At 43.8% G+C, this 26,601-nt stretch overlaps 1 protein-coding gene across 1 annotated transcript in view; it reads left to right on the top strand.

The window, feature by feature from the left end:
* LOC143808064 (putative cation-transporting ATPase 13A4) overlaps nt 1–26,601 on the top strand; it is a 536,127-nt gene that overhangs the window by 400,051 nt on the left and 109,475 nt on the right. The window contains exons 19-20 of the mRNA XM_077290323.1: nt 25,308–25,477; nt 25,807–25,929. Coding sequence (XP_077146438.1) covers nt 25,308–25,477; nt 25,807–25,929 — 293 coding nt within the window. The remainder of the gene's footprint in view (nt 1–25,307; nt 25,478–25,806; nt 25,930–26,601) is intronic.

Below are 26,601 nucleotides of genomic sequence, written 5' to 3'. Positions count from 1 at the left end.
CCTTCCTCTTTGTCCCCCGTGTAAGGTGGTATAGTATGCGGGAAGGGGAACCTGACTTTCAGCAGGGTCAGATTCTGGCTGTGTAGAGTGCAAGGGGAATGTAGTGGTCTGGGTCAATGTACCAACAGACTCATCTAGCAGTGGCTGGGCAATGGGCAGGATGAGGAGGAAACACAGATATAGGCCCAAATAATAAAGTGGGCTAAATGCAGTTCAAAATTGGTAACAGGACTAACCAGGCGGCATTGCTTTGTTCAGCGGAGAACAACTGTAAGGAGTGGCTGACACAGAGAGCAGGCCCAAATAAGTAAGTAGGCTAAATGCAGTTCAAAATTGGTAACAGGACTAAACTGGCGGCATTGCTTTGTTCAGTGGAGGACAACTGTAATGAGAGGCTGACACAGTGAGTAGGCCCAAATAAGTAAGTAGGCTAAATGCAGTTCAAAAATGGTAACAGGACTAACCAGGCGGCATTGCTTTGTTCAGTGGAGGACAACTGTAATGAGAAGCTGACACAGTGAGTAGGCCCAAATAAGTAAGTAGGCTAAATGCAGTTCAAAATTCGTAACAGGACTAAACTGGCGGCATTGCTTTCTTCAGCGGAGGACAACTGTAATGAGAAGCTGACACAGTGAGTAGGCCCAAATAAGTAAGTATGCTAAATGCAGTTCAAAATTGGTAACAGGACTAAACTGGTGCCATTGCTTTGTTCAGCGGAGGACAACTGTAAGGAGAGGCTAACACAGTGAGTAGGCCCAAATAAGTAAGTAGGCTAAATGCAGTTCAAAATTGGTAACAGGAATAACCAGGCGGCATTGCTTGGTTCAGCGGAGGACAATTGTAAGGAGTGGCTGACACAGTGAGTAAGCCCTAATAATAAAGTAGGCTAAATGTCTGCCAAAATTTTTTTCAGAAAGAACCAGGTGGCATAGCTAGGTACAGGGGTGGGCTCCTCGGCTGAGTAGCAGACAGTGGTAGTAGGCACAACGATTTAACTGGTCTAAATGGAGGCCAGGGCCCCTGTATATTTGAACTATCATCTATCATTTCGACAAATTTGTATTGGCAGTGCCATTGAAGAATTTAACAGCACAAATTACACAGTGCTGGAGCAGGGAGAGGTAAGTATTGCAAGTGGTAGAGCACTGTTCGAGCTGGGGGGAACACTTTCTCTTGAGCTGGGGTACTGGCACAGGGCCCCTCATATTACGATGGTGTGTCTGACGTTAGTTGTGCACCACCACCATCAGAGACACTTCATTGTACTATGAGGGACCCTGTGCCGATGCCGTCGCCCAAGAGTGGGCACACCCACCTGTCCAGGCAAATGGCACTTGCACGGGTGCTTGCGCAAGGTGGTGACCATGGCCCTGTGGGGGGAGTCATCTTATTTAGGGAGGTATAAAAATGGCCTATGGTGGACATTCAGCAGCTGCAAATGGAGGAATTGGAGCAGTCAGTAAGAGGAGGCCAAAAGCAAGACATTTTTCAGGCAAGCTACGTGTCACCAGGGGAAGGTGGGGCCAAATAACCAGGCGACATTGCTTTGTTCAGCGGAGGACAACTGTAAGGAGAGGCTGACACAGTGAGGAGGCCCAAATAAGTAAGTAGGCTAAATGCAGTTCAAAAATGGTAACAGGACTAACCAGGTGGCATTGCTTTGTTCAGTGGAGGACAACTGTAATGAGAAGCTTACACAGTGAGTAGGCCCAAATAAGTAAGTAAGCTAAATGCAGTTCAAAATTGGTAACAGGACAAAACTGGCGGCATTGCTTTGTTCAGCAGAGGACAACTGTAATGAGAGGCTGACACAGTGAGTAGTCCCAAATAAGTAAAAAGGCTAAATGTCTGCCAAACTTTTTTTCATAAATAAACAGGTGGCATAGCTAGGTACAGGGGTGGGCTCCTCTGCTGAGTATCAGACAGTGGTAGAAGGAACAAAGTATTAACTGGTCTAAATGGAGGCCAGGGCCCCTGTATATTTTAACTATCATCTATCATTTCAACAACTTTGTATTGGCAGTGCCATTGAAGGATTTAGCAGCACAGAATACACAGTGGTGGAGCAGGGAGAGGTAAGTATTGTAAGTGGTAGAGCACTGTTCGAGCAGGGGGGAACACTCTCTCGTGGGCGGTGGTACTGGCACAGGGCCCCTCATATTACGACGGTTTGTCTGACGTGGGTTGTGCACCACCACCGTCAGAGACACTTCATTGTACTATGAGGGACTCTGTGCCAGTGCTGTCGCCCAAGAGTGGGCACACACACCTGCCCAGGCAAACGGCACTCGCACGAGTGCTTGCGCCAGGTGGTGACCACGGCCCTGTTGGGGAAGTCAGCCCATTTAGGGAGGTATAAAAATGTCCTATGGTGGACATTCAGCAGCTGCAAATGGAGGAATTGGAGAAGTCAGTAAGAGGAGGCTGAAAGCAAGACATTTTTCAGGCAAGCTACGTGTCAGCAGGGGAAGGTGGGGCAAAATAATTTGAAATCCATGATTGGTTCATTTTAATGAAGGTTAGATCATCAACATTTCGGGTAACCAGACGTGTCCTTTTTTCGGTTAATATTGAACCAGCAGCACTGAATACTCTTTCTGATAGCACACTAGCAGCAGGGCAAGCAAGCTCCTGCAATGCATATTCTGCCAATTCAGGCCAGGTGTCTATTTTAGATGCCCAGTAATCAAAGGGGAATGACCTGTGAGGGACAACATCGATAAGGGCGGAAAAGTATTTTGTAACCATACTGGAAAAATGCTGTCTCCTGTTACTTTGAATCGATGCAGCAGTACCTGTCGTGTCAGCGGTCGTTGCGAAATCACTCCATAACCTGGTCATAAAACCCCTCTGTCCAACGCCACTTCGGATTTGTGCACCTCTAACACCTCTGCCATGTTGCCCACTATGGCTCATGTGAGAACCATCACCGCCGCTGTGTGCTGGAAATGCCTGAACCAAACGGTCTACAAGAGTTGCTTGTTTGGTAGCCAATATTTGCGCAAGGTTCTCATGTGGCATGATATTTTGTCATTTTCTTTTGTATCATGGATCCAGGAGGCAGGCCAACCAGTAATCGTCATCGGTCATCATTTTGATAATGCGGGGGTCCCGTTTTAGGATACGCAAGGCACGCTCAGCCATGTGGGCCAATGTTCCAGGTGACAATTCACTGCTTGTGCTGGGTTGAGGAGCACTTTCTTGTAAATCAACATCACTTGTGTCCCGCAAAAACCCTGTACCTGACCTTGCAACTAGGGTTGAGCGAAACAGATCAGCCAATTTCAAAAGTCGCCGACTTTTGGGAAAGTCGGGTTTCGTGAAACCCGACCCGATCTCACTGTAGGATCGGGTCGGCCGTCGGCGATCTTCGCTCCAAAGTCGGGTTTCGTCTTTTATATATATATATATATATATATATATATATATATATATATATATATATATATATTTGTCATTGAGACACATATATATATATCTACTATATAATTGCCTAAGGGTACTTCCGTCTGTCCTTCTGTAACGGTTATTCGTTCGCTGATTGGTCTCGGCAGCTGCCTGTCATGGCTGCCGCGACCAATCAGCGACGCGCACAGTCCAGAAAAAAATGGCCGCTTACTCCCCGCACTCACTGCCGGCGCCCGCATACACCGCTCACACAGGGTTAATGCCGGCGGTAAAGGACCGCGTTATGCCGCGGGTAACGCACTCCGTTACCGCTGCTATTAACCCTGTGTGTCCCCAACTTTGTACTATTGACGCTGCCTATGCGGCATCAATAGTACAAAATGTAATGTTAAAAATAATAAATTTAAAAAAAAACCTGCTATACTCACCCTCCGCCGCCTTTCTTGCTTCTCGCCACGCTCCCCGGACCGCTCCATTACAAGCGTCAGCTTGCAGTGAGGTCCCGTCCCAGGGCTGGCATGCGGCAAGGACCTGCCGTGATGTCACGGTCATGTGACCGCGACGTCTTCATAGGTCCTGCTCCCACCAGCCCTGGCACTTGCAATGGAACTCGGCTTCAGGAAAATGGCTGCCGCGATCTCGATCTGCGCACGCGCGGCATCCCGCGGCCATTTTCCTGAAGCCGAGCACTACCATCTGCACAGGATCCCAGGAAGAGGAGACACGGGACGCAGAGGAGCAGCGACAAGAATGGTGAGTATGATACACTACAAGGGGCCCTCGGATCGTTAGGTGAGTATGTTTATTTTTTATTTTTTGGCCCTGTGACATACGTGCCTCGGTAATATACTACGTCACTGGGCAATATTCTACGTGGCTCTGCTGTGTACTACAAGGCTGGGCAATATACTACAAAGCTGTGCAATATACTATGTGGCACTGTGCAATATACAACGTAGCTGCGCAATATCCTACGTCGCTGTGCTGTATACTATGTAGCTGGGCAATACACTACGTGGCAGGGCAATATACTACAAGGCTGGGCAATATACTACGTAACTGGGCAATATACTACGTGGCTCTGCTGTATACTACAAGACTACGTGGCTGGACAATATACTACAAGGCTGGGCAATATACTACAAAGCTGTGCAATATACTATGTGGCTCTGTGCAATATACTACGTAGCTGCGCAATATCCTACGTCGCTGTGCTGTATACTATGTAGCTGGGCAATACACTACGTGGCAGGGCAATATACTACCAGGCTGGGCAATATACTACGTGACTGGGCAATATACTACGTGGCTCTGCTGTATACTACAAGACTACGTGGCTGGACAATATACTACAAGGCTGGGCAATATACTACAAAGCTGTACAATATACTATGTGGCACTGTGCAATATACAACGTAGTTGCGCAATATCCTACGTCGCTGTGCTGTATACTATGTAGCTGGGCAATACACTACGTGGCAGGGTAATATACTACCAGGCTGGGCAATATACTACGTGACTGGGCAATATACTACGTGGCTCTGCTGTATACTACAAGACTACGTGGCTGGACAATATACTACAAGGCTGGGCAATATACTACAAAGCTGTGCAATATACTATGTGGCTCTGTGCAATATACTACGTAGCTGCGCAATATCCTACGTCGCTGTGCTGTATACTATGTAGCTGGGCAATACACTACGTGGCAGGGCAATATACTATGTCGATGGGCAAAATACTACGTGACTGGGCAATATACTACGTAAATGGGCAATATACTACGTGGACATGCATATTCTAGAATACCCGATGCGTTAGAATCGGGCCACCATCTAGTATATATATATATATATATATTTATATTTATATTTACTTCAGTGCAATATATGTGAAAAGCCGGTAATTCAATTGCCGGCTTTTCATTTCTCCTGCCTAAACCCGACATGATATGAGACATGGTTTACATACAGTAAACCATGTCATATCCCCCTTTTTTTTGCATATTCCACACTACTAATGTTAGTAGTGTGTATGTGCAAAATTTCGGCGCTGTAGCTATTAAATTTAAGGGTTAAATCGCGGAAAAAATTGGCGTGGGCTCCCGCGCAATTTTCTCCACCAGAGTGGTAAAGCCAGTGACTGAGGGCAGATATTAATAGCCTAGAGAGGGTCCATGGTTATTGGCCCCCCTGACTACAAACATCTGCAGCCAGCCACCCCAGAAAAGGCACATCTGTAAGATGCGCCTATTCTGGCACTTGGCCACTCTCTTCCCACTCCCGTGTAGCGGTGGGATATGGGGTAATGAAGGGTTAATGCCATTTTGCTATTGTAAGGTGACATTAAGCCAGATTAATAATGGAGAGGCGTCAATTATGACACCTATCCATTATTAATCCAATTGTATGAAAGGGTTAAAAAACACACACACACATTATTAAAAAGTATTTTAATGAAATAAACACACAGGTTGTTGTAAGATATTATTGCTCTCTCAATCCACCTGAAGACCCTCGCTCTGTAACAAAGGAAACATAATAAACCAACAATATACATACCATCCTTAGATCTGTAACGTCCCACGAGGTAAATCCATCTGAATGGGTTAAAATATTTTACAGGCAGGAGCTCTGCTAATGCAGCTGTGCTCGTGCCTGTAAACCCCGGAGAATGAAGGAAATGTAGGTTAATGACCTATAGTTACCTTCAGTCGCGGTGATGCACCCTCTGCTGGATGTCCTCATGAACTGCAGCCTGGGAACTTTTTCTCACGCTCGACGTCATATGAGGACATCCAGCAGAGAGCGCATCACCGCGACTGAAGGTAACTATAGGTCATTGACCTACATTTCCTTCATTCTCCGGGGTTTACAGGCACGAGCACAGCTGCATTAGCAGAGCTCCTGCCTGTAAAATATTTTAACCCATTCAGATGGATTTACCTCGTGGGACATTTACAGATCTACGGATGGTATGTATATTGTTGGTTTATTATGTTTCCTTTGTTACAGAGCGAGGGTCTTCAGGTGGATTGAGAGAGCAATAATATATTACAACAACCTGTGTGTTTATTTCATTAAAATACTTTTTAATAATGTGTGTGTGTTTTTTTTAACCCTTTCATACAATTGGATTAATAATGGATAGGTGTCATAATTGACGCCTCTCCATTATTAATCTGGCTTAATGTCACCTTACAATAGCAAGGTGGCATTAACCTTTCATTACCCCATATCCCACTGCTACACGGGAGTGGGAAGAGAGTGGCCAAGTGCCAGAATAGGAGCATCTTACAGATGTGCCTTTTCTGGTGTGGCTGGGGGCAGATGTTTGTAGCCAGGGGGGGGCAATAACCATGGACCCTCTCTAGGCTATTAATATCTGCCCTCAGTCACTGGCTTTACCACTCTGGCAAAGAAAATTGCGCGGGAGCCCACGCCAATTTTTTCCGCGATTTAACCCTTAAATTTAATAGCTACAGCGCCGAAATTTTGCACATACACACTACTAACATTAGTAGTGTGGAATATGCAAAAAAAGGGGGATGTGACATGGTTTACTGTATGTAAACCATGTCTCATATCATGTCGGGTTTAGGCAGGAGAAATGAAAAGCCGGCAATTTAATTACCGGCTTTTCACATATATTGCGCTGAAGTAAATATAAAAATATATAGATTTTCCATTACCTTGCATTGGGTTTCGTGTTTTGGCCGATCCCCGACCCCGACTTTTCAAGAAGATTGGCCGATTTCACTCGACTCGACTTTTGAGAAAGTCGGGTTTCGTGAAACCCGACTCGACCTCAAAAAAGGAAAAGTCACTCAACCCTACTGGCATTGTCACCAGTTTCTATTGCCCCCTGAGAAGCTTCCTCCTCCCATAATAATTCATCCCCATAATCCTCCTCTTCCTCCTCCTCTTCATCCGCCACCTCGTCCAGGAGAGTTCCCTGAGCTGACAATGGCCGACTGTCATTAAGGCTTCCCTCCTCTTCGGCTGCAGACGCCTGCTCCTTATTATGCGTCAAACATTGCATCAGCAGAGGCATTAGTGGGATGCTCATGCTTATGATGGCGTTGCCTGCACTTACCAGCCGTGTGCATTCCTCAAACACTGAAGGACTTGACAGAGGTCTTGTAGCTTTGACCACTGCACACCAGACAACTCCATGTCTGCCATCCAAGTGCCTGCCCATGTATGTGTATCCTCCAACAAATAAATTACAGCATGCCTCTGTTCGCACAGCCTCTGAAGCATGTGCAGTGTGGAGTTCCACCTTGTTGCAACGTCGATTATTAGGTGGTGCTGGGGAAGATTCAGCGATCGCTGATGGTTTAGCATACGGCTGGAGTGTACGGTCGACCGGCGGATTTGCGAGCAAAGTCTTCACACCTTCAGGAGCAGGGCTGGTAACCCCGGATAATTTTTCAGGAAGCACTGCACCACCAGGTTCAAGGTGTGATCCAGGCAAGGTATGTGTTTCAGTTCTGAAAGGGCTATGGCAGCCATAAAATTTCTTCTGTTATCACTGACTACCTTGCCTGCCTCAAGATGTACACTGCCCAGCCATGACTGAGTTTCTTGCTGCAAGTACTCGGCCAGTACTTCCGCGGTGTGTCTGTTGTCGCCCAAACACTTCATTTGTAAAAACAGCCTGCTGACGCTTACCACTAGCTGTTCGATAATGGGACACCTCGTGTGCAACACTGGCAGCAGCGGATGGAGTGGTCGTGCGACTGCGCTCTGTGGATGAGCTTTCGCTTCTGGAGGAGGAGGAGGAGGGGTGGCAAATGCCTACAGCCAATTGTTTCCTAGACCGTGGGCTAGGCAGAACTGTCCCACTATGGCTGTCCCCAGTGGACCCTGCATCCACCACATTAACCCAGTGCGCCGTGATGGACACATAACGTCCCTGGCCATGCCTACTGGTAAATGCATCTGTTGTGAGGTGCACCTTTCCACTGACTGATTGCCTCAGTGCATGGACAATGCGGTCTTTGACATGCTGGTGGAGGGCTGGGATGGCTTTTCTCGCAAAGAAGTGCCGACTGGGTAGGTCATAGCGTGGTACTTCTTAGGCCATCAGGTCTTTGAAAGCTTCGCTTTCAACCAACCGGTAGGGCATCATCTCTAACGAGATTAGTATAGCAATGTGGGTGTTTAAACCCTGTGTAAGCGAATGAGAGGATGAGTACTTTCTTTTCCTAACAAGAGTCTCTTGTAGGGTGAGCTGGACAGGAGAGCTGCATATGGTGGAACTTGCGGTGGTGGTGGTGGTGGACATGACGGATTGAGAGAGGGTTGGTGCTGGTATTCTTGATGTTTGCTCACATACTGTGTTTCCTACCAATAACCTTGTGATTCCCTGACTGCTTTGGCCTTGCGACGATACCTCCACATTTGCTGCTGGTGGTGTCCTAACCGGTGGGCTTACGGTGAGGGAAGCAATGTAGCGTTGCTGACTACCTTCATTCTGAGGAGCTGCACCAACGGTACGTGATGGTTGCTAGTTAGTCCAGGCTTGTAAGTGCATGCTGGTTAAATGTCTATGCATGCACGTTGTATTTAAATTTTGAAGATTCTTCCCTCTGCTAAAGGTCTTTTGAGTATTTCTTACAGATAACTTTTGACTGATGATTCAGATCTTGGTTAAAAAATTGCCACACTGCACTTTTCCTACTATCGAATACCTTTTCAGGCATTGCACGCTGTGCTACTTTCACCGGATGGCAACGCTGTTCTAAAACTGTTTTTGTTTTTTGACACACTTTTTGGCCTGATACGGGCCTGCCAGATGACAGCTGTTGCGATGTAGATGGCTGCTGCGGATCATCCTCCTCCGCTTCTGAGCTACTGGCAGCGGCACCCTCTTCCCCCAATGGCTGCCAATCTGGGTCAACAACTGGGTCATCTGTCACCTCCTCTTCAATGTCATGTGCACCTTCCTCTGTGTCACAGTGTAAGGTGCTATAGCGTTCGGGACGAGGCACCATAGTCTCATCAGGGTCAGATTCTGGCTCAGTATACGGCGAGGGCAATGTAGTGATCTGAGTCAGTGGAACAGCATAATAATCTAGCTGTGGCTGTGCATCAGTGCACTCCATGTCCAATTCATCTTGTAAAGGGCAGTTAACAATTTCCCTTTCTAACCCAGGCAAGGTATGTGTAAAGAGCTCCATGGAGTAACCTGTGGTGTCGCCTGACGCATCCTTCACTTTTGGTTTGGGTGAAGGACACAAGGAAACGTCTTGTTCCTGAATGGGAGCATCCACTGACGACTCGCTGCTTTTATATTTTGAACTTTCTGAAGAGGCGAAAGAGCTAGAGACTGAGTCAGCAAGGAAAGCCAAAACTTTTCCTACTGCTCTGGCTTTAAAAGCGGTTTTCCTACTCCAAGATAAGGGAGCCTTCAAGGCCTTGCGTAGCCAGACGATGACGCCGGCTCAACACCTCCAGCCTTAGGTGCTATTTTGCTTTTCCCACTACCACCAGATGCTCCACCACCACCATCATCAGTACCAGCTGGCAACGACCACCCATGGCCTCTTCCACCAGACTTCCTCATTTTTGGGAAAATGTTACCAAAATAACAACCATTATATGGTACTGTAAAACAAGGTAGAAGGTGTATATAAACTTGTTGAGAATTTAAATCTCACCTGAACCAAAACTCAGGCCCAGTGTATAACACAACACAGTGTAAGTGGCAGAACGTGGCTGGCTGATATACGACAAACTAACAGAACTGACGTATATCCACTTTGTGACAATCTGAATCTCCCTTTTTTTGGGGGGAGACCGCACCACAAATCAGGCCCCGTGTGTAACACAACACAATGTAAGTGGCAGAAAGTGGCTGGAAGATATCTGAAAAAATCCAAGGACTGTAGTACAATTTCAATCTCCCTACAATGATCTCAGGACAAGTTTGGCAGCAACAAAAAGGACTGCTGCACACAAAAGTGTGGACAAATAAACAAGATAACTGCAGAAAGGATCAACAGGATTTTTGCTTTTAAAAAAGCAGTTGGTTTGCACAGCAGCGTGCAAACAGCTATCAGGGAGCCTTATAAGGCAGCCTAATAAGCTACAGTGCTGATGCACAAAAAAATAGCCTCCACTGACCCTGCAAAAAAAGGTGGTGTTGGACAGTGGAAATCGCTACAGCACAAGCAGTTTGGGGGTTAATGTACCCTGCCTAACGCTATCCCTTCTTCTGACGAAGCTGCAGCAGCCTCTCCCTATGCTGAGATTGGCAGAAGTAAGATGGTGGTCGGCGTGCACACCCCTTTATAGCCCCTGTGACGCCACAGAAAGCAAGCCAATCACTGTCATGCCCTTCTCTAAGATGGTGTGGACCAAGACCTATGTCATCACGCTGCCCACACTCTGCGTCCTCCTTCATTGGCTGAGAAATGGCGCTGAACGCATCATACGAAATGCGACTTTGGCGCGAAGATCGCCGACCTCATGGCTGATCCCACACTAGGATCGGGTAGGGTTTCATGAAACCCGACTTTGCCGAAAGTCGGCGATTTTTGAATTTGTCCAATCCGTTTCGCTCAACCCTACTCTACAGACAAACCAAAAACACATAAAAATATTTTTTTTCCAGATATATGTAAGAACATATAAAAAATATCTACATTTAACTTTTAATCAATGTAGTTTAAAGTTGTAAAATGAATAATTAAAATAAAATATTGTAATGTTCACTTTGAAAGGAATGGCCCCTCAAACCCTCAACAAGTGTCCTACCTATACTTCACGGTCAGGTAAGGGTTCTTGACCAATAAGATCAATAAGGTACATTATGATGATCAGGTGTGGCACAGGAGTTGTGCACGCATGATAGCTGCCAGTAGTTCAGATTGCAAAACAGCTGGGAGCTGTGACCTCAGCTATTTAACATTGATCGCAAAATTTATCTGATTAGGAGAGGGAGCAGTGATCGGCAGTCCTGTGACATCATCGCAAGGGCCCAATGGTCATCATGACAACCCAAAGTCGTCATGACAACCACCTATGATGGCTTGTTTAGACAATGCCCGGAAAATGCTCTAAGGGCAGTCTCACACGTCCAGATAATTCCGGTACCAGAAAATAGGGTACCGGAGTTATCCGTGTCTGTGTGCTCACGGGGCACATCAGTGTGGCACACGTGCAGCAGCCGTGTGCCGCCCGTGTGCCGATTGAGGACCACACAGACCATGCAGGAGACAGCGCTAGAGTTGAGAGCTGTCCCCTGCTTTTGGTGCTGAAGCCGGCATTCATTCCTTCTTCCCAGCAGAGTTCGCTGGAGAGAATGAATGAAAAATCAAGGTTTTGCAATTTTTTTGTGTTTAAAATAAAGTTCGTGGTCACCTCGTGCCTCCCACCCCCTGTGTGCCCACCCGCTTGCATTAAAATACTCACCCAGCTCCTGCGATGCCTCCTCTCAGCGCCGGAAGCTTGTCCTGTGTGAGCGGTCACGTGGTACCGCTCATTACAGTGATGAATATGCGGCTCCACCTCCCATAAGGGTGGAGCCGCATATTCATCACTGTAATGAGCGGTACCACGTGACCGCTCACACAGGACAAGCAGCCGGCACTGAGAGGAGGCTTTGCGGGAGCTGGGTGAATATTTCTCTGCAAGCCGGCGGGCGCACAGGGGGTGGGGAGGGGTGGGAGACGGGAGGTGACCCCAAACTTTATTTAAAAAAAAAAAAAGCAAAAGGTCATTTTTCATCTTTCTGTTCTGCAAGCGCTGCTTTCAGCCGAGCAGGACAGAAGGGATGAATGCTGCCTTCAGCACCACAAGCAGGGGGGACAGCGCTTACTGTAGCGCTGTTTCTCCTGCGGCGTTACGTGCACACGGAGGAGAGTGCACACTGTTCTCCGTGTGCACGTGTGCGGGATGCTTTGCCGACCGTGCTGCTGGAGAAAAACGGACATGTCTCTGTGTTTTGCACACGGACACACGGACCGTGAAAACAAGGAGACATGTGCATAGACCCATTCATTTTAATGGGTCTACGTGTGTCAGTGTCTCCGGTACGAGAGAAAACTGTCACTAGACTTACCGGAGCCACTGACGTGTGAAACCGGCCTAAGAGGCGTCTGTCAGTGTGACACTGACAGGTAAAATGCATTGCGTTGCTGATACATTCCAATACATTATACCAGAGATCAACGCACTAAAAGATAAAGTCCCATAGAGGGATTAAGTAGAAAAGTTAACATTTTTAAACAAAATTTTACAAATATTTTTTAAAAAAATCACAAAATGATAAAAAATATATGCGTTTATGTAAACACTAGTGTTGAGCATTCCGATACCGCAAGTATCGGGTATCGGCCGATATTTGCTGTATCGGAATTCCGATACCGAGATCCGATACTTTTGTGGTATCGGGAATCGGAATCGGAAGTTCCCAGTGTATGGTTCCCAGGGTCTGAAGGAGAACCATACCATAATTCTAGGCATTCAGGACCTGAAAATTACGTCACGGCTTCTGATTGGTCGCATGCCGCCCATGTGACCGCAACACGACCAATCACAACAAGCCGTGACGTAATTTTCAGGTCCTGAATGCCTAATTCGCAACCAATCAGAAGCCGTGACGTCACGGAAGGCAGTAAACGCGCGCATTTTAAGCAAAGAAGGCTGCCAGTTCCCTCGATAAGGTGCAGGCTGCGTCGGAGAGGTGAGTATATCAATATTTTTTATTTTAATTCTTTATTTTACACATTAATATGGATCCCAGGGCCTGAAGGAGAGTTTCCTCTCCTTCAGACCCTGGGAACCATCAGGGATACCGTCCGATACTTGAGTCCCATTGACTTGTATTGGTATCGGGTATCGGTATCGGATTAGATCCGATACTTTCTGATACCGATACTTTCAAGTATCGGACGGTATCGCTCAACACTAGTAAACACACAAATGCAAAAACAGTGCACATATTTGGTGCATCTGGTATGACATCGTCTATAAAACGTTCACATTAGTTTACCCCTTTGATAAATATCTTAAAAAATAAAAAGAGAAGTTGCAAAAAACTATGCTTTTACATCATACCGCCAAAAAAATGGAATAAACAAAATCAGAAAAACGAATATAAATAAAAATGATATAGCTGAAAACATCATTTTGTCCTGCAAAGCTGCCATATAGCTCTTTTAGTGGAAAAATAAAAAAAAACTATAGATGTCAGAATGCAGAGATGCAAAAACAATTACTTTTCACATAAAACTGTTTTTATTGTGTAAAAGCAGCAAAAGATAAAAAAATGACATGAATGAGGTATCACTGTAATTGCACTGATCCGAAAAATAATGCTGTCTTATCAATTTTACCACACGGTAAACGGCATTTAGAAAATAAATAATCAATTCTGAATTGGTGGTTTTTTGTTATCAGAATAGAAAGCAATCAAAAAATGTAATGAGCCCGAAAGTGGTACCAATAACAACGTCAACTCATTCCGCAAAACATAAGTCCTCAAATGACCTTGTCGGCAGAAATACAGAAAAATTATGGATCCCAAAATATGGTAATGCAAAAACCTTTTTTTGCGAAACGAAAGGGTCTTGAAACGTGTGACAGTAGCCAAACATAAAAAAGATAGAAATCTGGTATCGATGTAATTGGACAGACCCGAATAATAATGTTGCTTAATGACTTATACTGTACAAGGTACGGTGTGAAAAATAAAGAAAACCAATTCTTCACCTGCTGTTAATTTGTTCATTCTGTCTCCCAAAGGCTCGGCTCACATTTATCCTGCGCTCAGCACTGAGTGCTTACATTGCTTTTTTTTAATTAGATAGCACTTGCTCCAATGTTATACTATGGAGCAGTGCTGACTAGCATTTATTTTCTCACGCTGCGTCGACATGAGAAAAATAAAACACTGCATGCTGCAATTGGCAGCATATATTGGATGGTAAAAACCAATATAAGCCTATGGGTGCCAGGAAAACATCAGACTGCACTCGGGTATCATTCGAGTGCAGTCAGATCTACGTCGATTCACAGACTTGAGAAGATATAGAAATAAATTTCTCTATTTTTCAGCTCCTGTGATCAGATTCTCACAATGCAATTGCTCAGCGTAGAGCACAAGATAAATATGATCCAAAATGTTATGTAAAATGTACCCAATAAAAGCTTCAATTCAATCCACAAAAAAAGCAAGTCTCCACTCAGACTAATCATCTGTCAATGGAAATATACACATTATTGATAGCACAAAGGCTCTGGAAAAGTGCTATGACTCCCTGCCCCAAAAAGAAATCCAGTTAATTCCACACTGCAAATCCAAATGCACTCATGCCTTGTGAGGCCCAGAATCTGCCTAAACCAAATTTAACGTCCACACGTTTGTCATTTCTGTAGTGTCGAGAGCCCGCTTAATTTACGGTGCATGTATCCAGAAGCACCATCTGGGCATAATGTACTGTATACTTGACACTACAATGTACTGGGCACTACAATGTACAAGCACTACATTGGTAGACTTGCTTGTTTCTGGAAAACATCCATAACGTCAAAATCGTCAGTACACCTGTGTAATTTCCAAAATGGGGTCACTTGAGAAGTGATTCTGCTCTTCTGCATCTTAAAGGCTCTGTTTTCAGAGTTCGCAAACTATTCTATGATAATTTGTTCTCCAAACATCAAATAGAGCTCCTTCCCTCCCGAGTTTCGCCATGTGGCTAAGCGGTACTATAAAGACACATATGGGGTATTGCCATCTTTACTCATTTTTTCCTGTGAAAAGATAAAATTTGGGACTTAAACAAAATTTCTGTATCAAAAATGTAATTATTTTTTCTTCACTGCCCAATGGTATACAATTCTGTGACACACTCATGGTGTCAATATGAGTACTGCACCCTTACGTCAATTATTGGAGAGGTGTCATTTGCAAAAAAAAGTCTCTTGCAGTGGGTCATGGCACCCACAAACCATAACAGCAAAACCTGCACTATAATATGGTACTCCTTTTCTTCTGAGCCGTCCACTGTGCCTTAATAGTATATCCTGATTACGTGTAATGCATTAGCACACTGAGGAAAAATTGCACAACAAACTTTGTGATAGAAATGTATACTTTTCACATAGATCTCACTTGTATATATGAGTTCATATGAGTATATATGAGTATATGCTCATATGAACTCATGTATACTCATAGCTAATATATACACTATAATCAATTGCTCAACTTGACCCTATGAGCCAGACCAGCTCAAACCAGATAGTTCCTTAGCATTTCTAGACACCAAAATAGGAACCAACACCAGAAGTCTTAGCTGATTTTTGCTGAATAGCAGGAAATAGACGACAGCTACTTATGGGGTGCTAAATCAGCTTGTTGCTATGTCTTAACCAGAATCTTTCATGTATTCAGACAACCAATAACATAGCAGCTTAATTGTATGTTAATTAACTAACCACCCCTTTTCAATATGCACCTATAAAACCATGTATGAACAATAAAGCATTGAGAATTGGATGGAATGTTATTCTGTCACCATGGTGTACAATGTCATCCTTTCTTGAGCGCTCAAAATACTCAGTGGGAATGGCCGCAGCACACACTGGGATAGATTTATCCAAACCAAATTTCCATGACACCTGTATGGTTCATTTCTTCTTACTAACCTTTATAAAAATTAAAAACTTGGGGATAAAACAACATTTTAGTGGTAAAAATGTAATTATTCTTTCTTCACAACCCAATGGTATAAAATTCTGTGAGGCACAAGTCATGTCAACATCCTCACTGCACCCCTATATAAATTTATTGAGGGTTGTAGTTTGTAAAATGGGTCACTTATGGGTGTTCCAGCTGTTCTGGCATCTCAGAGGCTCTGCTAATGTGACATGGCAACCTCAAACCATTACAGCAAAATCTAAGCTTCAGTATGGCGCTTCTTCCCTTCTGAACTTCACACTATGTCTCAAAAGTAGTTTTTAATTACATATGGGGTAACAGAATCCTTAGGAGAAATTGCAAAAATACAGTATGTTCCATATTTTCCTCTTACCTTTGTAAAAATGCAAAATTTGTGGATAAAGCAACATTTTTGTGGGAAAAAGTAACATTTTTACTTTTTCCTATCATATTGCTTTTATTCCCCTGAAGCACCTGAAAGGTTAACCCCTTTATCCCATATGACGTACTATCCCATTGAGGTGACCTGGGACTTAATTCCCAGTGATGGGATAGTACGTCATAGGCGATCAGCCGCGCTCACGGGGATTGCCGATCGCCGCCGGGTGTCAGCTGATTATTACAGCTGACATCCGGCACTATGTGCCAGGAGCGGTCTCGGATCGCTCCCGGCACATTAACCCCCGGAACACTGCGATCAAACATGATCGCAGTGTTCCGGTGGCATAGGGAAGCATCGCGCAGGGAGGGAGCTCCCTGCGTGCTTCCCTGAAACCCTCGGAGTAACGCGATGTGATCGAGTTGCTCCGAGGATCTCCTACCTCCTCCCTGCAGACCCCGGATACAAAATGGCCGCGGGGCTCCTTCAGATGCCGTGAAGCCTCCCTGTAGTGCCTGTCAGATCGTTGATCTAACACACTGCTTTGCAAAGTGTCAGATCAGCGATCTGACACGATAGTATGATGTCTCCCCCTGGGACAAAGTAAAAAAGTAAAAAAAAAATATTTACAAGTGTTAAAAAAAAAAATCCTAAATAAAGAAAAAAAAAATATTATTCCAATAAATAAATTTCTTTATCTAAATAAAAAAACAATAAAAGTACACATATTTAGTATCGCCGCGTCCTTAGCGACCCGATTTATAAAACTGTCCCACTAGTTAACCCCTTCAGTGAACACCGTAAAAAAAGAGGCAAAAAACAACGCTTTATAATCATACCGCCGAACAAAAAGTGTAATAACACGTGATCAGAAAGACAGATATAAATAACGATGGTACTGCTGAAAACATCATCTTGTCCTGCAAAAAACGGGACTCCATACAGCATCAACAGCAAAAAAATAAAAAGTTATAGTCCTCAGAATTAAACGATGCAAAAATAATTATTTTTTATATAAAATAGTTTTTATTGCATAAAAGTGCCAAAACGTAAAAAATGATATAAGTGAGGTATCACTGTAATCGTACTGACCCGAAGAATAAAACTGCTTCATCGATTTTACCAAACGTAGAACGGTATAATTCTATTACGTAGAATTCTGGAATTCAATTCAATGATAACCCCAAATTAGTATTAAATAGAAAATCGACCAAGAACTAATTTTAAACAATATCTTTATTTCAACATTTTTAGGATAAACATATCAACACAACCCCCTTAAAACACCCTTCTGATATAAGACAGGGTTGATTATCTGGTCTATATGTATACGGGCAGAGGGGTGGGGTACCTCACAAAGGTCTGTACCTACACGTCCCTATGGTGCCCCCTACCTAACTGCGGAGGTTGGCACCCTCTTGAACGCAATATGGCGCCCCCGCTCCTCGACGGCTGACCCTCGATGCCCTATGGGTCCCTAGTACACACTGCGTCGTGGACACCTCACACCTGCCCACTCCTAGGGCCCAAACATTAAAAATATATACCAGATATGATATTTCCACCAATTAACACAATGATAGATACAATCACTGCCTCTCAAGGCTCAAACAATAATAGTAAATCAAATGGCACGCTTGGCCGTCTGTTCTAAGCCTCCTTCACTGGCTATCGCACCCTTATGTGTCCCTACCAACGTTTACCTTCCTTACAGCGGAGGTTGGCACCCTCTTGTCCGCAAAGTGGCGCCCCCGCTCCTCGGCGGCTGTCCCTAGGATACCCTAAACAGGTCCCTACAAGTAATTAGATCCGCTGAGGAAAAGTGCCTATGGGGCTATGCTGGTGGACTATGATATACGCATTAAATCATGATGTCGGCAGGACATGCACAGTGAGTCAGAACGTACCATATTCGGCTCTATTATTGAATTTATCACATACGGCAAGCAAGGATGCAACCTTGTCTATATACTAGGAACACATATGTATATATATACTAATATCATTTGTTATTTCAGAGTATATACATGGTGAAAACATCAATGATAACCATAAGGATGCAACCCTGTCTATATACTAAGAACACATATGTATATATATACTAATATCATTTGTTATTTCAGAGTATATACATGGTGAAAACATCAATGATAACCATAAATCAAAAATAACAATAAAAAATCTGTTGCACTTACAGACGGCCAAGCGTGCCATTTGATTTACTATTATTGTTTGAGCCTTGAGAGGCAGTGATTGTATCTATCATTGTGTTAATTGGTGGAAATATCATATCTGGTATATATTTTTAATGTTTGGGCCCTAGGAGTGGGCAGGTGTGAGGTGTCCACGACGCAGTGTGTACTAGGGACCCATAGGGCATCGAGGGTCAGCCGTCGAGGAGCGGGGGCGCCATATTGCGTTCAAGAGGGTGCCAACCTCCGCAGTTAGGTAGGGGGCACCATAGGGACGTGTAGGTACAGACCTTTGTGAGGTACCCCACCCCTCTGCCCGTATACATATAGACCAGATAATCAACCCTGTCTTATATCAGAAGGGTGTTTTAAGGGGGTTGTGTTGATATGTTTATCCTAAAAATGTTGAAATAAAGATATTGTTTAAAATTAGTTCTTGGTCGATTTTCTTTTTGGTCATTCTGCCTCAAAAAAATCAGAATAAAAAGCGATCAAAAATGTCATGTGCCCGAAAACGGTACCAATAAAAACGTCAACTTATCCCACAAAAAACAAGACCTCACATGACTCTGTGGACCAAAATATGGAAAAATTATAGCTCTCAAAATGTGGAGATGCAAAAACTATTTTTTGCAATAAAAAGCGTCTTTTAGTGTGTGACAGCTGCCAATCATAAAAATCTGCTAAAAAACCCACTATAAAAGTAAATCAAACACCCCTTCATCACCCCCTTAGTTAGGGAAAAATAATAACATTTAAAAAAATGTATTTATTTCCATTTTTCCGTTAGGGTTAGGGTTGGGGCAAAAGTTAGGCTTCGGTTTGGGGCTAAAGTTAGGGTTGGGGCTAAAGTTAGGGTTAGGGTTGGGGCTCCAGTTAGGGTTGGGGCTGCAGTTAGGGTTACGGTTGGGCCTAAAGTTAGGGTTAGGGTTGGGGCTGCAGTTAGGGTTAGGGTTGGGGCTAAAGATAGGGTTAGGGTTGGGGCTAAAGTTAGGGTTGGGGCTACAGTTAGAGTTGGGGCTAAAGTTAGGGTTAGGGCTACATTTAGGCTACCATCACACTATCAGTATTTGGTCAGTATTTTACATCAGCATTTGTAAGCCAAAACCTGGAGTGGAACAATTAGAGGAAAAGTATAATATGCACCACATCTGCATTTATCACCCACTCCTGGTTTTGGCTTGCAAATACTGATGTAAAATACAGACCAAATACTGCTAGTGTGACAGCAGCCTTAGAGTTGGGGATACAGTTAGGGTTGGGGCTGCAGTTATGGTTAGGGCTGCAGTTATGGTTGGGGCTAAAGTTAGGGTTAGAGATGGGGCTAAAGTCATTGTTAGGGTTGGGACTAAAGTTAGGGTTAGGGTTGGGGCTAAAGATAGGGTTGGGGTTACAGATAGGGTTGGGGCTAAAGTTAGGGTTAAGGTTGGGGCTAAAGTTAGGGTTGGGGCTAAAGTTAGGGTTTGGATTACATTTACGGTTGGAATTAGGGTTGGGATTAGGGTTATGGGTGTGGTTAGCGTTATGGTTGGGATTAGGGTTAGGGCTGTGTTAGTTAGGGGTGTGGTTAGGGTTGGGATTAGGGTTAGGGGTGTTTTGGGGTAAGGGGTGTGGTTGGGATTAGGGTTTAGGGGCATGTTCAGGTTAGGGGTGTGGTTAGGGTTATGGTTAGGGTTAGGGTTGGGATTAGGGTTAGGGGTGTGTTTGGATTAGGGTTTCAGTTAGAATTGGGGGGTTCCACTGTTTAGGCACATCAGTGGCTCACCAAACGTGACATGGCATCCGATCTCAATTCCAGCCAATTCTGCATTCAAAAAGTAAAACAGTGCTCCTTCCCTTCCGAGCTCTGCCATGCCAAACAGTGGTTCCCCCACATATGGGGTATCAGCATACTCAGGACAAATTGGACAACAACTTTTGGGGTTCAATTTCTCCTGTTACCCTTGGGAAAATACAAAACTGGGGGTTAAAAAATAATTTTTTTGGAAATAAAAGGATTTTTTATTTTCACGCCTCTGCATTATAAACTGTAGTGAAACACTTGGGGGTTCACAGTTCTCACAACACATCTAGATAAATTTCTTATGGGGTCTACTTTCCAAAATGGTGTCACTTTTTGGGGGTCTCCACTGTTTAGGCACATCAGGGGCTCCCCAAACGTGACATGGCATCCCATCTCAATTTCAGTCAATTTTGCATTGAAAAGTCAAATGGCGCTCCTTTCCTTCCAAGCTCTGCCATGTGCCCAAACAGTGGTTTACTCCCACATATGGGGTATCAGCGTACTCAGAACAAATTGCACGATGACTTTTTGGGTCCAATTTCTCCTATTACCCTTGGCAAAATAAAACAAATTGGAGCTGAATTACATTTTTTGTGAAAAAAAGTTAAATGTTCATTTTTTTTTTAAACATTCCAACAATTCATGTGAAACACCTGAAGGGTTAATAAACTTCTTGAATGTGGCTTTGAGCACCTTGGAATATGCAGTTTTTAGAATGGTGTCACACTTAGGTATTTTCTATCATATAAATCCCTCAAAGTGACTTCAATTGTGATGTTCCCTAAAAAAAATGGTGTTGTAAAAATGAGAAATTGCTGGTAAATTTTTTACCCTTATAACTCCCTAACAAAAAAAATTTTTGCTTCCAAAATTGTGCTGATGTAAAGTAGACATGTGGGAAATGTTATTAAGTATTTTTTGGGGACACACCTCTGTGATTTAAGAGCATAAAAGTTCAAATTTGGAAAATTGCAAATTTCCATTTTTTCCCCACAAATAAATGGAGGTAATATCAAATAAATTTTACCACTATGATGAAGTACAATATGTCACGAGAAAACAGTGTCAGAATCATCAGGATCCGTTGAAGCGTTGCTGAGTTATAACCTCATAAAAGGACAGTGGTCAGAATTGTAAAAATTGGCCTGGTTTTTAACGTGTAAACCACCCTTGTGGGTTAAGGGGCTAATAAATTTATAAAGTGTGATTTTGAGCACTTTGAGGGGTTCAGTTTTTAAAATTATGTAACTTTTTGGCATTTTCAGCCTTATAGGCCTCTCAAAATCACTTGAAATGTGTTGTGGTCCCTACAAAAATCAGTTTTATAAATTTTACTGAAAAAATGAAAAATTTATGGAAAATGTTTATCCTAACTTCCTAATAAATAAAAAAATTCAAAAATGAGGCTGATGTTAAATATTTATGTGTTTATTGATATTTATTAACTATTTTTTGTGATATAACTATCTGGTTCAACGGCATAAAAATTAAAATTTTTAAAATTGCGTATTTTTCCATTTTGTTTGCCAAAATTCTGATATTTTCACAAATAAATGCAAAAAATATCAATCTAAATTTACCACTATCATGAAGTACAATGTGTCTTGTGAAAACATTCTCAGAATTATTGGCATCTGTTAAAGCATTCCAGAGTTATTACCACATAAAGTACCGTATATACTCGAGTATAAGCCGACCCGAGTATAAGCCGACCCCCCTAATTTTGCCACATAAAACTGGGAAATCTTATTGACTCGAGTATAAGCCTAGGGTGGAAAATGCAGCAGGTATCGGTGAATTTCAAAATTAAAAATAGATACTCCATACCATTCATTATGGCCCCATAGACGCTCCACATAAAGCTGCCCCATATATAATGCTCTGCACTGTTCATTATGGCCCCATAGATGCTCCACATAAAGCTGTGCCACATATAATGCTCTGCACCGTTCATTATGGCCCCATAGATACTCCACATAAAGCTGTGCCATATATACAATGCTCTGCACCGTTGCCCCATAGATAGCTGTGCCATATATATAATGCTCTGCACCGTTGCCCCATAGCTGTGCCATATATATAATGCTCTGCACCGTTGCCCCATAGCTGTGCCATATATATAATGCTCTGCACCGTTGCCCCATAGCTGTGCCATATATATAATGCTCTGCACCGTTGCCTCATAGCTGTGCCATATATATAATGCTCTGCACCGTTGCCCCATAGCTGTGCCATATAGTGCTCTGCACCATTGCCCCATAGCTGTGCCATATAGTGCTCTGCACCGTTGCCCCATAGCTGTGCCATATAGTGCTCTGCACCGTTGCCCCATAGCTGTGCCATATAGTGCTCTGCACCGTCGCCCCATAGCTGTGCCATATAGTGCTCTGCACTGTTGCCCCATAGCTGTGCCATATAGTGCTCTGCACCGTTGCCCCATAGCTGTGCCATATAGTGCTCTGCACTGTTGCCCCATAGCTGTGCCATATAGTGCTCTGCACCGTTGCCCCATAGCTGTGCCATATAGTGCTCTGCACCGTTGCCCCATAGATACTCCACATAAACCTGTGCCATTGCTGCTGCTGCAATAAAAAAAAAAACACATACTCACCTCTCTTGCTTGCAGCTCCTCGGCGCCATCTTCCCGGCGTCTCTCTGCACTGACTGATCAGGCAGAGGGCGGCGCGCACACTATATGCGTCATCGTGCCCTCTGACCTGCACAGTCAGTGCAGAGAGACGCCGGGAAGATGGCGCGGCGCCCGGCGTGTGGAACGAGGACAGGTGAATATGCGATACTTACCTGCTCCCAGCGTCCCGCTCCTTCCCCCGGAGAGCTGGTCTTCGGTGCCGCAGCCTCTTCCTCTGTCAGCGGTCACCGGCACCGCTGATTAGAGAAATGAATTATGCGGCTCCGCCCCTATGGGAGGTGGAGCAGCCTATTCATTTCTCTAATGAGAGGTCCCACGTGACCGCTCAGGGGAAGAGGCTGCTGCACCCGGAGACCGTGGGACGGGCAGGGGGAGTGTCAGGAGCGCCGGGACTAGGTAAGTATATGACAGTGCTCACCCGCCGACCCCACCACCGATCATGACTCGAGTATAAGCCGAGAGGGGCACTTTCAGCCCAAAAATTTGGGCTGAAAATCTCGGCTTATACTCGAGTATATACGGTAACAGTGGTCAGAATTGTAAAATTTGGCCTCGTCAGGAAGGTGAAAACAGGCTTGGGGTGAAGTGGTTAAATTATGATTCACTTCTTGCTGTTCTTTTATAATTTTATGAACCAGTGGTAAATCTTTCCCTTTTATGCTCAGCCATTTGTGCTTTAGTTTTCTTCTAAGGGCTCGCTCACAGTAGCGTATACATCAGACTTCTACTCTCCACATTTTTATCTGATAACACTTAGGGTACTGTCTCACAGTGGCACTTTGATCGCTACGACGGTACGATCCATGACGTTCCAGCGATATCCATACGATATCGCTGTGTCTGACACGCAGCAGCGATCAGGGACCCTGCTGAGAATCGTACTTCATAGCAGATCGTTTGGAACTTTCTTTCATCGCTGGATCTCCCGCTGTCATCGCTGGATCGTTGTGTGTGACAGCGATCCAGCGATGCGTTCGCTTGTAACCAGGGTAAACATCGGGTTACTAAGCGCAGGGCCACACTTAGTAACCCGATGTTTACCCTGGTTACCAGCGAAAAAGTAAAAAAAAAAAAAAACAGTACATACTCACATTCCGGTGTCCTTCAGATCCCTTGCAGTCTGCTTCCCGCACTGACTGACTGCCGGCCGTAAGGCAGTGGCACAGCACAGCAGTGACGTCACCGCTGTGCTCTGCTTTCACTTCACGGCGGCACTCAGTCAGAGCGGGAAGCAGACGGCAAGGGACCTGAAGGACACCGGAATGTGAGTATGTACTGTTTGTTTTTTTACATTTACGACGGTAACCAGGGTAATCATCGGGTTACTAAGCGCGGCCCTGCGCTTAGTAACCCGATGTTTACCCTGGTTACCCGGGGCCTTCAGCATCGTTGGTCGCTGGAGAGCTGTCTGTGTGACAGCTCTCAAGCGACCACACAACAACTTTCCAACGATCACGGCCAGGTCATATCGCTGGTCGTGATCGTTGGAAAGTTGCAGAGTGTGACAGTACCCTTAGACCAATGTTATTTATTGGAGCAATGCTGATGCATGATGTTTTTCACTCACAGAGTCTTTTATGTTGAATTTAATTCTGAAATCAGATGTCACTGACCCATTCAATTCCATGGGTGTGTGAAAACATTGGAATGCACTCGGATGACATCTGAGTGCAGTCTGGTTTCCATTAAATCACAAAATGGAGAAGAGGGGGACATTTCTCCTTCACCTTATCCTCACAGTGTGATCTTATTCTAGAAAACTGGATCACACTACTGTATGCTTACATTTGTATTAAAATTTGATCAGAGTTTGATCAGCGTGTCATTAGCGCAATTGACCCGATTCTCACAGATGGAAGAATCTTCGGCCGTTTAACCATACCATAAATCCCAGTTCCTTATCAGGAAGTTGCTGTTCTCTACCACGTTCCAGGGGCAGTAGAACTACATCCACAGCCGTGGCCATTGCATCTATTGGCTGATTAACTCATACTGAAATTGCATCCCCCTCCATTTAGCATACAATCTGATCTTCATGCACCTATAAGAAATAAATTAGATATGACTTTGTCTAAAGTCCAAATGCAACACATGTATCTAGTATCACAGTGCCAAGATCATAAAGTAGAAAGTGGTGTAAATGGAGAGATAGAGGGACTGCTGCCCCATCTTGAAACATCATTGTCCTTTTCCTTGGACTGTCTATAGTTTTATGTTTTATAGGTGATAACCTTCAGACAGCTGTGACTGTTGGCAAAAAATCAGGAATGATTCCCTCCAACAGCAACATAATTATGTTGGAGGCCTGTGAACCTGAGAAAGACTTACCTGCTTCACTTACTTGGAAATCTTTGACTGAAAGTCAAGCAAATGGAATCCAATTAAAGCCTCAGGTATGTTCTATTGCAGAATTTAAAAAAAAGTATTTTAATAATAGAACTGACTATTAAAACAGAGTAGGGTATGTACAGTTCCATAATCTAATATGCAAAATTGCATTTATGCTCCAGTATAAGGATTGAGCTACTACACAGATTGGCCAAAAATGGATGTCCATACAATCTCAAAAAATTAGGAAAATAAATATTGACGGTCTAAAAAAAAAAGTTAATGCTTTTAGAATATCGTGACATAAAACAGTTATATAAAGTTTTAAAAAAGTTACAAAAAAATGAAAAACTTGTTTACGTATTAATCATCTAATTTTTCTCTTTTTTTGGAGTCACAAATTAATGTAAGTGAAGGATGGATTAATAATCCCACTACCCTCGGAAACTTCCACTTTGCAATGAATGGGAAGTCCTATCAGGTCTTAACTCAATATTTTTCCAATTTGCTGCCAAAGGTAAGTGGAGAAAATAGCTTTGTCTTCACATTTACTTATATTTTGCACAATATGTTAATTAATGAAAAGTGCACTGTCTGCTTCAGGAGGTTCAGATCTTAAGTCATAAGAGTGGTTCCATTCTTTTTTTAAAGGGAATTGGTCACCACAATTGACCTAATGTATATAATCTATTAACCCCTTCATGCCGCAGCCCTTTTCCGTTTATGCGTTTCTGTTTTTCGCTCCACTTCTTCCTAGAGCCATAACTTTTTTATTTTTCCATCAATATGGCCACGTGAGGACTTGCTTTTTTGTGGGACGAGTTGTACTTTTGAAAAATACTATTGGTTTTACCATGTCGTGTACCCAGAAATGGGAAAAAAATTCCAAGTGCGGTGAAATTGTGAAAAAGCACAATTCCACAACTGACTACAAATACAAATACACTGGCGCTCAACACTCCTTCCCACTGATACCTGTGGGACTGATCTAGAAAAACACCCAGCTGCTGGTATCTTCAGAATATGTGCCACTTCTGAAAAACCAAATAGGAAGACTTAAAAATGATACCGCGCTTAGGTGTTTAAAATATACTGCCTATAATAACCAGGATACAACACATGAGTGTGTAATAATAAAATCCAGTGATGGTGGGCCCAATAATACCCACAAAAATGCCTGTAGGTGATT

Source organism: Ranitomeya variabilis, chromosome 2, assembly GCF_051348905.1.
Source record: "Ranitomeya variabilis isolate aRanVar5 chromosome 2, aRanVar5.hap1, whole genome shotgun sequence".
Taxonomy (NCBI): domain Eukaryota; kingdom Metazoa; phylum Chordata; class Amphibia; order Anura; family Dendrobatidae; genus Ranitomeya; species Ranitomeya variabilis.
This window is presented reverse-complemented; position numbering and strand designations above follow the sequence as displayed.